We start from the raw sequence: 14,655 nt of genomic DNA on the forward strand, positions 1-14,655 counted from the left end.
AATAAATGCTGGCCTTGCCAGCAATGCACACTTCCCTTGAATGAATAACAGAGAAACTTCACAGTAAATAATCAGACCTAAATTCAGCAGTCCTACAACATGCAGGCATGAATGTTGGTGAACAATGGAACTGACCAGAGGAGCAGGTTTCAAAAACACCATTATCTTCAATAACAGGAGCACAAGATGCTTCTTTAAAAAAAGTGTTTTTCCTGTCTAGGAGCCAGCCACATTGACAGGCTAATGAATAGGAAAACCAACTGCAGAAAGTTGCAGCTGGGGACTGTTGGATTGGTTGGTTGGTGAAGTGTGTGGACCAAGAGGCTTCAAGCAGAGATTGAGGGGGAAATGAGAAATCAAAAGATCGCATGTTAAAGAAGGGGTGAGAAGAGAAAAAAAAATTGTCAGATCACAGGGTAGGAGGTGGGGATCCATAGAAGATTTGATAGAGGGGTCAGCAAAACATTTCTGCTTTAAATAGCTCACAAGGAGTGCTCTTAAAAATGCTCATCTTCTGCACAAGAAACTCCCATTTCTATTTTGCTCTATGGCTTCCTCAGCCTGGGAAACCCACCCTGTAACTGTTAACTTTTAAATCAGGCTTCCTTGCACCATGGGTGCTAGATTTCAATGAATAATTATTAAGAAGAGCTCTCCTTCAACCAACAAAACACAACACAGGTACTTCACACAACCTGACAATGTAAAATGATGGCACACACATTTGGATCGCATTTCACACTTTTACCTCTGACTCTCATCTGTCCATAGAGGGGATGTTTTGACATTGACTCTACAGTTTTGTGAAGCAAGGAATAATAGACCCAAATGTAAGCACTTTGATATTGAAAGAAGAAAGATTTCTTTGGCTTCTTTCATGACTTCAGGACATCCCAAAACACACTGCAACAAATGAAGAACTTGAACTGGAAATAAAGTCACTGTAGTGATGTAGGAAATCAATTTGAATTTATTGTTCGGAAATGTTAGAACAGATTTTTTTCTCACTATACAAACACAGGCCAAAGCATTTCTAAACTTATTTTCTCATAACTTACCTGTGCTGAGAAATCAATCATTTTTGGTAATACAAGTCTCCTCCCTTCATCTGTCTTGAGGAAATCTAATAAACTACCTGCGTTTAGAAATAAAACAATACTTTAGGTAAATAAAGACTTGAGTGCAACAATAATTCTATGATAGATAAAAGTCCAGTTAGTTCTTTAAATTTCAGCAATAAGTTTAATGATATTTGTAAATTATGATGGTTTAAAAGCGAATCCTGAAATTATGGGTGCGACTTACACAAAACGCTCCAAATACCTGGGGGAAAGTGGTGTTAGCAGCAGATGTGAGGTGGGATTCACCCACCTTCACCGTTTTATGCGAAGTGCCCCCACTAGCTCAGCTGTTCAGAGATTGGTCTTTGCATTCACGGAGAGCCCCTGCCCCTCCCCCAACAACAGAAGAAATGATGAGCCCCCACTGACCAGGGGAGTATCTTCATTCCCTTAGCAAAAAGAGGCACCCTCTCCAATGCCCCCACCACCACCACTAAAATAATGGGCCCCTCTCACACCATGCAGGCAGAGTTTTCATTTCTATGAAGGCTCAGACTTGAATTAAACACTGTTAGAAGAACAGGGCTGAATGAACAGCTCTGGAGAAGTGACTCGCTTCTGTCAGTCAGAGGAGGACTTGAAAGGGGTCTTCTCGCATCTGCAACTTCTGAAACAGGAAGAGGAATCACCCCTGCTGCAGGGATTCGGAAACCAGCCATTTATCTAGGGGTTATGGAGATTAAAGTGACCAGCCCACTGCAAAGTTTTCACAGCCTACAGATCAGAGTGAAGACTTTGATCACGAGCATGCCTGAAATCACCATGTCAAGAGTGATGCTTAGATTTTCCAGGGCTAGTAGGAACAACCCAGCCATGAGGCCTCATTCCAGGGAAGAGTGCTGAGGTCAACTCCTTGCCCCAGCCCAAACCCATCAAATCTCCAGGACCCTTGGGGAAACCCTCCCTCTACAGCATGACAGTGGCAGAGGGGCACATGGACACTGGGCTTGACTCCCTTAGGGTCCAACAAGTCAGATCCACACCTGTCCTACCAACACAGAAGTCCACCCAGTGCAGTTCCCTTTGGGGAGGGAGGTGAGTGAATGGCAGGGGGCTTTTGAATTAAGCTTCAGGCCTGCTAATCATAGCGGATGGGAACGTTATCGGGGCCAGTGGGGCAGGCTGGGAACCTCACAATAGGTTTGCCACCCAGCAGCAATCCCATTTTAACCTTGGCACCTTCCTGCTGGTGGCAAATGGGCAGGTAAATCCACCCCCCCCCCCCCCCAATATTTTCTGGAATTCAAGTGTGATTTATAGGAATCCCCTACATTATAGAAATACAATAACTCAGATCAGGGTAGAGTGCCCTGTAGCATTAATTATAGCTATTCCAGAATCTCCAAACCAGGTACTTTGCAATTACTGTCCTTGGAGCTAGTAAGAGTCTGTTTAGCATTTACCTTATTGCCTACAAGACTGTATGTCCCAAAGACTGGCCAATCGTATCAAATAGAATGTCCTCTGTTCACAATGGACAAGGGACAGACCGTACCCAACCTGTCCATGTTTGCAAAACTCAAACAGTGTCCAACAACAGATGTGATTTTGATCTGACATTTGCTAAATAATCCTCACTGCTAAAAACCAACTGAAGATTGTCAATTGGGCTCAATGTGACAAATTTGTGCACTGGAAGCTACATGTATCAATACACAGGGTCCTGTTCTTTTCAGGCACAAAGAACATGCGCACACATTGTGCTTGTTTCAGCTAAACAAGATAACTGATGGCCATTTGTTGATTCACTCCTCAGCACATTGCTATGATCAGAGGCAAGCTGTCTGGTGTAAATTTTGAACAATGTTTGGCAACTGTCAGTCACCATCAACTGGTGCATTCTCAATGGCAACGCCTCTACCAGAGCCCAGTTGCCAAGCTATAGGCACTCTTAGTGTGTTTCAGGTGATATTAGCATTTTTGTCAATTGTCCTAATGAGCTCAAGACAAAAAGCTTCATTTTTTTTTTACAGCAATATAAAAGTTGAGGGTAAAATGGGTCTAAAAGGTTTAGCCCTAGATTCCAAATCTCAAGCAGGAGACTTACTAAATCCGCTAAGATTGTTACACAGTAAACATGCTTCAAAAGCTGGACAATTAAATAACCCAGGTTTTTATGTACATTTGGGATCACGAGCTACTAAAAAGCGTAATTCCAATATTAATACTGACCATTGGCCATAAATTCAGCAATAATGTAAATTGGATCTCCTTTGGTCACTACTGCGTAGAGCCGTACTAATCGATCATGTAATAGTTTCTTCATGAGATTGGCTTCTTCAAGGAAGGCTTCCACAGACATGCTGCCAGGTTTCAAAGTTTTCACAGCTACTTTTGTAGTATTTTTATAGTAACCTAAACAAAATAGAACACAAACATAATGACCAATGCTATTAACAAAGAATGATTTATTTCTCTGATCAATTATAAGCTCCGAATCAACCATTTTGAGTTGCAATTTCAACGTACATTTTAATTTCCTGTAGTAAAGACAATGTAAGTAGGTGATAGAGATGAGGGAGGAGATTGCAAACATATTTAGCTCATAAATCCAGATAAAAGTATTTCATTCTCTATTACGTTACTTGGTTCTTGAACAAGTGCTAGGTTTTTGCCTTTATCACTTATCCAGATGTCGATCAGTGTCTTTTTGAGCTGTTTATTTCTGACAATCAAACTTTCCTTTCAAACGTGTTAACCTTTACATTTTTTCCCTAATTTACTGACATACTCAAAATTAAATGCTCAATATTCATGGTCTATGATGAATTATCTCGTAAAGATTAATAAAGATTCTTCTAGTTTTGCTCCTTTTAAGGCTGTAGAGCACAGTTATCCCAGTCTTTCCTTTGACATAAAGAAGGAACCTCAGGTTGCTTCTTGTACGAACATACAAAATTGGAGCGGAAGTAGGCCACTTGGCCCTTGAGCCTGGTCTGCTATTCAGTAAGATCATGGCTGGTCAGTGTATTGAATTCCACATTCCCCTTTACCTGCTGTCGGCGAGTCGGTGCAGACCTGATGGGTCAAGTGGTCTCCTTTGACACTGTGGGGACTCTACGAATCTATGAATATGAGCTGTTTAATCTAGAATGTTATTGAATCTCTCTGCTGCTGTGGGGGAATTTGTCACAGCAGTTTGTCGGAGGTTGATTAGTCCAAAACCTCCTCAATGTCTGGAAACTCTTAATAAAAAGATTTATTTTTTCAGCTTTACAGTTACAAAAAAAACCAGAGGAAAGCATTAAGGAAGAGCTGCGCAATTGTAATAATGTTGAGTAAACAGTGTGCACAGGTACGCATCTGACAGAGTTTCCTTTTCACTTTTGTTTGCTTTGTTCATTACTACAACTACTCTCCAATAATTAAAGTTGGGCCAAATTTACTGTCACATCCAAATCTCTTCCTGCCTCAATGTTATTTTTTCAGTCTATAATATACTTGTAAAGTCCCTTTTCCTACAAATTCATGGCATTTAAGTTGCTCAATTGCCGATTTCATCCAACTCCTTTTGTAGATTCCTAGTTGTTTAGTTTTCTTTAACCAACCCCCCAGTTAAATACTACCAGTGAACTTGAGAATTTGCATTGGATTTCTGTATCCAAGTCATCTATTATAGATTAGGAAGAGTAAAGGCCTCAACCTCAAAAGCTCATGGAAGTCCATTCAGAACACCAACATTTTTACATCATTTTCCTTCCTTCAGCCAATTCCTTATCCTCATCTAGGCTTTGTGCAGAAACTTCACCCATTTCAGCTCTATAACAGCCTTTCCGAAAGGAACTTTATCAAAGGCTATTTGGAAATCTGCAAACACCATGACATCTGTTTTTCTACCGTCTTACATGGAATGTTTCTTCCACAAGAAATCTCAATGAGAATAGAATGGGAGATCCTGTCCGAATAAGACCATGTTAACTTCTGTTTATAGCTTTATTCTTGCACAGATATAATTTAAATTTACTCCTAATGATTGACAAGGAAATTTTATTTAGTGGTCACTACATTGCAGAAAGAACAGGAGAGAGAGAGAGAGTTTGGAAAAGATTTATGAGGACATTGCTAAGAATGGTGAATTTTAGCTAGGAAGGATTGAATAGGCTAGTATCATTTTTCTTGGAACAGAAAATGCTGAGGGAGGATTTAATTGATGTATATAAATTAGGGGCATGGATAGGTTCTTCCTACTGTTTTTCTGCTCTCTTATCCTCTTCCCTGGCTCTTCTTTGCTATACACAGTAAGAAGTCTCACAACACCAAATTAAAGTCCAACAGATTTATTTGTAGCGAATGCCAATAGCTTTCAGAACTGGCTGTTCCTTTGTCAGGTGGGTGGGAGTTCCAAAAGCTAGTGCCGTTTGCTATAAATAAACCTGTTGGACTTTAACCTGGTGTTGTGAGACTTCTTACTGTGTTTAGCCCAGTCCAACGCCAGCACCTCCTCTTCTCAGCTATGACAGTGACAATGTAGTGCTCAGAATTTCAAGTGATACTCAGTTTAATTTCTCTCCGTCCTTTACTCTTGAATATGTATATTACATGCAATTTTGGTTGTGAACCTTGAATGCATTCCACTGAGGCATGAATACCTATTTCCCTGTTGTTAATTTATTTTAGTTCTTTTCACACACTTCCACTGTTGGGTCGAGGACAATATTTTAAACACAATAGTCGATTTATGATTAAAATGCTGTGAATGTTATAAAAATTCAAACACTATCTAAAACTTTTAATTGTAATCAAAGGATTACAATCTGCTGGTTCCAGTGAAGGTGGACGCACACAAACACTGGATTGTGACAGTGTCAAGTGCCTCTGTGCTCAACAGGAACCCTAGTAACATTGTGCCATTGGTATAAGGTGCAGCCAGCCTTCTGCTTTTAAAGACTGCCCATCCATCATGAAGGGAAACAGCACTGAATTGCAGGTAACTGCTGCTGAATACTATTGCTTCAATTTCAAACGTGGCAAATGGATCATCAGAACAAGGCAGGGCTCCAGGATCATAATATTGGTGCTGGAGATCTTAAGTGGAAGTGGACTGAAGGAAAGACAATATTGTTCTGCCAGGAGAAGGTGGCATTCAAACACCAGCCTCAGAGTAGATCAGGAGCAAGTGGCCAGGGAGTCATCTCCTGGCACCTGGACAAATGGACCTGGCTGACTGCAGTGCCACAACTCTAAGTGGATGGCCAAGGTCAGTGCCTGCATCTTCTCATGACACTTACCAACAGCTCCACTAGCCTGTCTCATGATTCACTGCACCCCAGCCCAATAATCTCCTAACAGCAGAATTTTCACATCTCACCTTTACATACATTCTAATGATGGCAACCTCACACCGATTTGTCTCTGCCTCCACATATATGCAACCTTTCAGCTTTACTTAAACACTGTTACACCATCACAAATGTTTTGTCATCTCCCTTGAAGGGCAAGGTTGCACCAAATTCAAGGCAGTAGAGCAGAATGGCAGGGACAAGAATACTATTACCTCCTGAGCCATACAGAGATGGCTTTCAGCATCGTGGGACTGGTTGTAGCAGAGCCTGTGCCATCCAACATTGCTGAGAACATTCAGGTCCCTCATCCTGCTATTGGACCTGAAGGACAAGTGCTGATGGTGTGACCACAGGCCTCTTGTCTCCCATCTAACCCTTGTTTCCTCTCTTCAACCTTCCACTTCAGAATTCCTGCCTTCAGACACCCAAGGATTTTCAGTTGCTCAGTCACAGCTGCCCAAGGCAAAAGCAACTTCACAACCTTAATAAAGCACCATCATGTGATCAATCACTCCCAGCCACCAGCTCAGTGATTGGCACTACATGTATCTTAGAGGGTATAGAGATGGCATAAAATGGGCACAAGTAGTTTGCTGCTAGGCCAGGGGTAAAATACAGTTCTCCAAATTCCCCAGAAGGTGTGGTCACAGTCCAGTCCTTCTACTCGGAGTTCTGATTAAGACTTGATGGCAAGCATATAGGAGAACTCCTATCAGCATACATATGGAAATACTAGATGCAGTGGGTGGCCTCCAGACAAACTTCTTTTACCATCAAGAGGCATGAATGAGTTTGGTTCTAACTTCGCATTTGCCGAGCTTTCCCTTCTTTGCAGCTTCTGCTCCATCTCCTGGCACTACACATTCCTGTTCCTATATCATTTGCAGCCTTTTTGTTAAAAAGTCATCTAATCCTCTGTGCTCCATGAGAATGGAGCAACACTGTTGCAGTAGCAGAATTTCTTCAAATTTAATTCACCTGCAAGTTGAGTGCCTGCCCCCTTCAATTAACACCAGTGCTCTTAGAGTTAAACATCTGATCCTCGTTCAGCAACGTCCAAATTTATAACAAAACTGCACAGTCCAAAGTTGGTATTAAGCATTACATTAGCCAGTGTGTGGCAAAGGGTTGGCCCAATCTAGCTGCTTCTAGCACATGTTGTGTGCAATGTGGGGCACTGTACAGACCATGCCAGAAGCAGCACTGTGCATAATCTTGGGAAAGTTATTTTCAATGGCCATGCCCCAGGAGGTTCTTCAAAGTTGAAATTTGCACCCAAAGGCTTCATGAAAAATAGTTACTTTTGTGTTGCTTTCCTGCCAATTGCATGCTACTGAAGATTATTTATTTGTGTCACAAGTAGGCTTACATTAACACTGTAATAAAGTTGCTGTGAAAATTCCCTAGTCGCCACACTCCAGCGCCTGTTCAGGTACACTGAGGGAGAATTTAGCCAGGCCAATGCACCTGACCACATGCCATTCAGACTGTGGGAAGAAACCGGAGCACCCAGAGGAAACCCACGCAGACATGGGGAGAATGTGCAGACTCCACACAGACATTGACCCAAGCTGGGCATCGCACCTGGGTCCCTGGCACTGAGGCAGCAGAGCAAACCACTGTCACCCTTTGCAAGGGCAGCAAATGAAAAGCTTGGAGTATTAAGTGGAGAACCATGATAAAATAATGGGATAGGCAAGTCCTGGCAGATGGAATTCAATGTTTGAGATAGTAAATATTAATTGTTTTAAAATTATATTTTCAATGTAGGAAAGCTGGATAATATAGGAGAGCAGAACAATTTGGAGATGCAGAGCCAAATTACAAGCAACTCTAGAAGAGTATAAAACCATAAAAAACAACAATGGAATATTAGACAGAATCAAAATGCCGTACAACAGAAATGCAGGGAAAATTTTTGTTTAGGTATACAGTGAGGCTTGGCACTAATGATGCGGGGGTTCCTGTCTGACACATCCTTCGAAATGGTCACTTGTGCATTGACATGGGAGGTCAAAATTGCTGCATCAAAAAAACATGGTGAGGCAATATCGCTGCTACAGTAGCAACTACTGCATGATTGAATTAATTTTAGAGACCAGAGTTTGTATGCAGCCTACAGACAGGCAGATATTCCTTCACAGCCTTATTCTTCTCTACCCAAGGCACAACTCCCTATGGCAGGAAACAGTGCGAGTATTAAATGTTAATTCACCACATTTACACTTGTAACAAAGATTGGGAACATTTAGTTTTCACTTTCTAGGAGATCAGCAGCATATTTTCTATTATTAATATATTTGCATCATACTACTGTTATTCATTTTATTTATTGTGAAATACATTTATTCAATCCATACAAAATAAAAAACCTATGGAAGTGCAGGATAAACCCAATACATTAGTAACAAAAGGAAAGATATTTGTGTTATTTATTCTAGCCTAAATACCAAAGCTGCTAAAAGATATTGGAGATCATTAGTAGTTGGCACTCAAATGGAAGTGCACAAGGTAGGTGAAAAAAGACTATCTTCATTCTCATCTTTTTCCAACCCTTTCTAAATCCTCCTCAGAATAACTTCTGTGATTATGCTCTGGATTTTCCACTTGAGCTTGGGGATTTAATGGGGGCCCAAGCTTGCACTTGCCAGCAGTGATACTGGCACAGTATTCTACCCCCTGATGCTGTTGACTCAGGGGGCTGGCAGCTGTGGAGCCTAGGCAGTCCAACTGGGAGGATGCTGCTGCCGAGATGCAATCTGGAGACTGCAAAGGTCTTGCAACATGGAGATGTCCTCCTTGGTTGGCACAGCAATGCAAAAATAAACACAATCCAGAGTGGTAGGTCCATAACAACGAAAGGGAAATCCATCCGTTGGTTCAGATGCAACCATGATTGCAGACCTATTAATGGGTCAGGGAGCCTTCGGCTTTAGTATCCCCCTAAGCTTGCTAAAGGGAAGTTGTACACTTGGGTGGAGCCTCGCTGCTCGTTGCAAAATGCTGACAAGACATACAAAATCGCCGCCAAACAGGGTCTTCAAAAGCTCCACCCCAGGCAGCTGATCAGTTTCCCCACAGATCCCCTGCCTCCAAGCCCACCATCCCAGGGCTGGGAAAATTCAGTCCCAGTTTTTTGGTAATCAATTTCCCAATACTTTTTCCTCGTTGCTTTGCTCCATTTCATCACATTAAATATGTTGTGAAAGCAGGCTATTGAGGTATCATTTGATTTAAGAACATTAGAACTAGGAGTAAGAGTAGGCAATTCAGCTCTTCTAGCCTGCTCTGCTGTTCAATGATCATGGTTGATCTCATCTCAGCCTCATTTCCACTTTTCTGCCCATTCTCCACAACTCTTCAACCCCACCACTGATTCAAGATCTGTCCATCTCCTCTTGCTCATCAACTATCCTCCCTTTCAGCCTTCCTGCCTAGTCCACCAGGGCCAAATCCTCATGCTTACATAATTTGGTTAACTCCAGAATGAGTGTGGGACTCCAGTTTCCTGCCCTCGTACTGAATTTGGAATTCCATCATGCTATAATCACTCGTTGCCAAAGAATCCTTAAATTATGAGGTCATTAATTAATCACTGCTCATTACACACCAAATCCAGAATAGCCTACTCTGATTGTTTCTTGGAGCAATATGTTGTGGAACCAATCTCATACATTCAATGATCTCTCCCTCAAGGCTACCCTTGCCACTTTGATTAATCCAGTCTGTCTAATCATAACCCAACAGTACAAGAAAAAATACTATCAAAATATTATGTTATGAATCATTCTCATCACAGCATGTGTTATAATTATGTAAATGAAAGTTATCCTATTACATGAAAGCATTCCTCATTGTTTGGGATTAGACAAAAGATGGACTGTACTTGGATTCTTGGTTTATGTTACATGTAGGCTCATTAAAAAGATAATGCATTATCATTCCAACAACACACCCTCACCTTGAGATATGCCTCTGAAACTATGGAAACAAAAACAGTTACCACTGAAACAAGTTGTGCAAGTATTCTCATATCAAACCAAAGATGGGTTTCAATGCCTCATTTTATCAGCTTAAATCTTGTTTGTCTCACTTGAGAGGACCATTAATTGGATTCAATTTGAATTTGATTTTTTGGACGGAATAAAAGTTTTACAAATCTCTCATAGGCAACTGTGGAAAGGAAATGAGCCTTTGTGAATATTCAATGGTTTAGTAATATGAACACAAGGAAAACTAAGCTATGAGAGGTAAGCAGTATGTCTAAGATTTGCCAGGAAAATCTATGCAAACAAAAAGAGGTCACATCATGCAAATACGAGAAATAAACAGACAAATACACTGTCTGTATTGAACAGTCACCCAATTGTATAAAAAATGTTTTAGATTTATTCATTCATGGGATTATGAAGTTCACTGTAAACCAAACAAAATGAGCCACCTATTGGGCAAGTGAATGGATTCCAGTGCATGCTAAAACCCTACCTGAAGTCTTGGTCACACATTTTTACATCTTTGGTTATGTTCTTGTACATAATATTGATGCTCTATTCACTTGAATGCATTGTGATCTTGTAAAGGGGCTTATGGTTGGATAACAATGATTGAGGGGCTGGTGAGGAATGCTCCAAAGGGGAAGGGTTTCAGTTGGACATGACAAAGAATTTCACAGATGGCAATACACTTTTCTTCTAAAGAGGGCTACACTTCACCTCATGAAAATGAGCCTTATTGCTAAGCAGCAAGATTCAGAGGCCAATAATAACAAGCTTTTAAATTATTGTCCAAAATGATTAAACAAAAGGGCATTAAAGAAATGGCATTCCCCGCATACTCTTCTCCCCAGATTTTCTCCATACTTAGCTATTGAGTCATTTACAACACAAAGTGGGGGAGAATTAATTTATACCTTCATTGTAATCTTTGATATTTAGAATTCAATTTTGTGGTTTGTAGGTCACTTAGTTGATCTGCCATTGTGTCAAGTATGATCCATTGCATGCACGTCTCATGACCAATATATCTTTGTTGCAATCTCTCCTAGCTCCCACTAATTACTGACCTTCTACTCTGCTCCAGCTATTACACTCCTTTTTATACTGTGTATAATCCATCACATTTCTCTTTAGCTTCTAAGAGAGAAAGACTCAAAGTTAAATCTATTTTCTCTCGCTACAGATGCCAGACCTACTGAGTTTTCCAACATTTTCTTGTTTTTGTTCCAGAGATATGTTTGTTTTGCCAGCCAACCGGAAGTCAAGAGCTTTCTGCTCCTGGAGCCACTTTAGAAACAAATGGAATTCATGGCTGCTTATTAAAAAAATTGATCTAAATTTATGGAAATTGACATTGTACAGTATTTTATCATCTCATGCTGTTCAAAAATCCCCAACTTTCTGGAATGGGTCAGGCCAGGAAGGGATGGAGCAGAGGAAAAAAAAAAATGAATTCTACACATTTCAATAAAATTAATTGCATATTGTGCACAAGATACTACAAGTTAATTGCTCTGTAAGCAAAAGAGATAGCAATTTGAAGTGAGATTCCAGTAGAGTTTATAGCACCTTTACAATCTGCTCCTACAGTATCTCAAACAGGGAACAACAACTTCAGCCTTCAGACTGCTCTAAAGGCAGAAGCTCAATTTACGTACCAAATTGAAACTTTTTTTTCTTCGTTTTGATTTGCGTAGACATGGCAAATTCTATCCACTCACATCTACCTTATTAGAAGAATAAGCAGTCTTACAAGCCAAGTATTTTGTGGACAAGGCCAACAATTGCTAACAAGAAAAACATGAATCAGCTCTCAGTCCCCACTCCTGGTCCCCCCTCAACCATGCTACTCGTACAATGTCTTGCCACTAAAGGAAGGGATCACATCTGCTGCCAGACATTCTCCACCTAAATTAAGCAGCATAAGGCCAGAAGACATTGGAGCAGAATTAGGCCATTCAGCCCATCAAGCCAGCTCTACCATTCAGTCATGGCTGATATTTTTCTCATCCGCATTCTTCTGCCTTTTCCCCATATCAAGAACCTGTCATCTTTGTCTTAAAGACACTCAATGACCTGGCCTCCAAGCCTTCTGCAGAGTTCCACAGATTCACCACTCTCTGGCTGAAGAAATTCCTTCACATCTGTTTTAAAGGATCAATCCTTCAGCCTGAGATTGTACACTCTGGTTCTAGTTTTTCCTACTTGTGGAAACAGCCTCTCCATGTCCACTCTATCCAGGTCTCTCAGTATCCTATAAGTTTCAATAAGATCCCCCCTCATCATTCTAAACTCCAATGAGTATAGATCCAGAGTCTTCAACCGTTCCTCATACAACAAGCTCTTCATTCTAGGGATCATTCTTGTAAAACTTCTCTGGACCCTTTCCAAGGCCAGTACATCCTTCCTTAGATATATATGGGGCCCAAAACTGCTCACTGTACTTCAATGGGGTGTGACCAGTGCATCCCTGCTCTTCTATTCTAGCCCTCTCGATCTGAATGCTGATATTGCATATGCCTTCTTAACTGCTGACTGAACCAACACGTTAACCTTGAGAATTTTGAACAAGGGCTCCCAAGTCCCTTTGTTTCTGATTTCCTCAGCATTTTCCCCATTTAGAAAATAGTCTATGCCTCCATTCCTCCTTCCAAAGTGTGTAACCTCATACTTTTCCACATTGTATTCCATCTGCCAGTTCTTCCAGCAGCTGGAATCACATCCATTTTCAAAACTCAAGCAAACATTATGCCAAAGAGTATTACATCAGTTCTGGCCACCAAAGTAAAGAAAGAATGTGAGGATCTTTGAGAGGATGCAGAGGAGAATTACCAGAATGGTTCCAGGAATGAGAGATTTTAATTCCAAGGTTAGACAGGAGAAGCTGGGGTTGTCCTCTCTGAAGAGGAGGTGATGAAGTCAAGATTTGACAGTGCTGTGTAAGATTAAGACAGGTTTAGATAAAGCAGACAAAGAAAAGCTGTTGCTATTAGTGGATGGCACAAGGAGTAGGGAACACAAATTTATGATTTTGGACAAGGGAAGTAGGGGCTGGGCTGAATGTAAGGAAGAACTCTTCTTTCAAAAGAAAACCCAGCAAGAGGTAATGATGTAGAATTTGCTGCTTGATGGAAATGGAGATGATGATTTTAACAGGAAATTGGATGTGCAGTTGAGGAAAATAAACTGCCGGCTAGAGAGATAGAGCAGGAAATGGGATGGACTGGATTCCTCAGCAAGTGTTAGTGAGCCAAATGTCCTTCTGTGCCATTATGACAATTGTTTGATTTTTTTTTACAAATGTTAAATGATAAAGCCTTCAGCTCCAAGTGTGTAGAATATATTCCATCTGAATTTTAATGGGACCATCGTTCTCATTCTGCACCAGGAACTTCTTATTGCCAAACAATCTGGAACTTCACCATTCAATCGATTAGAAAAAAAGTTCTGGAAAGGAGTACTCAACATCTCTTGAAAAGCCTGAATTTCCCCAGTTTCCCATCAGTGGGTTTCTCAGCAGTGAGAGGTGGCGTGCTGATTGTTAACAGCAGGGTCTCTGGCCCCACCGCTGTCAATGGGATTTCCCACTCTAACCACCCCATGGAGCCAGGAAACCAGGGGCAGGGGTGTACTGCCAACACGACCGGAGAATCCACCACCAGCAAACAACCACAGGATTCTGGCCAATGTATCTGAAAAGAGTGAAATTACCTGAGTTCTGAAACTGAAGGTCAGCCACAGACTGAACCTGGGCAGGGTTTTCATTGGCTGGTGGAAAGGAGGATGACTAGGCACACAATTTCACCCTGCTAGATGGTGTGCCTGTTTGGTGGCAGCATCCTGACCCAAAGCCATTTTGATGAAGCTGGATATCTGAGGTGGGGTGGGGGGGGGGGGTGTGGTTGGCGGCGGGTGGACACTATTTTAATTCAATGGCTAATTCAGGCAAAAATCAGACTGCTCCAACCACACAGAGCTGGGGTCCTGACCCAAAGCTTTGCCTTTTAAATCTATCCAAACAGATCAAACTTTATGATGCTTATTTTTAAAATCAGGCAAAAAAATGGCTACATTGGAATAAAAAGTCTTCATCAGATTCAATTAGTTTACAATTTGGTGCATAAAACCCTGAAAAATGGTTGATTCAGCTCAAATTTGTCTTGAAACTCGATGGGAAATTCCCACAACACAGATCGCTACCATTGTTGCTGTGTCAGCTTGGGCTATTTTTTTTAAAAAGAGTTAAAAGAACTGAAG

At 41.1% G+C, this 14,655-nt stretch overlaps 1 protein-coding gene across 2 annotated transcripts in view; it reads right to left on the reverse strand.

The window, feature by feature from the left end:
* Window positions 1-14,655, reverse strand: part of lyn (LYN proto-oncogene, Src family tyrosine kinase) — a 91,322-nt gene that overhangs the window by 20,434 nt on the left and 56,233 nt on the right. For both annotated transcript variants that reach the window (XM_080194214.1, XM_080194213.1), the window contains exons 9-10: window positions 3,294-3,476; window positions 1,059-1,135 (exon numbers count right to left, since the gene is read on the reverse strand). In XM_080194214.1, coding sequence (XP_080050340.1) covers window positions 1,059-1,135; window positions 3,294-3,476 — 260 coding nt within the window. The remainder of the gene's footprint in view (window positions 1-1,058; window positions 1,136-3,293; window positions 3,477-14,655) is intronic.

Source organism: Carcharhinus amblyrhynchos, chromosome 8 (genome assembly GCF_965287045.1).
Source record: "Carcharhinus amblyrhynchos chromosome 8, sCarAmb.v2.hapA, whole genome shotgun sequence".
Lineage (NCBI taxonomy): Eukaryota > Metazoa > Chordata > Chondrichthyes > Carcharhiniformes > Carcharhinidae > Carcharhinus > Carcharhinus amblyrhynchos.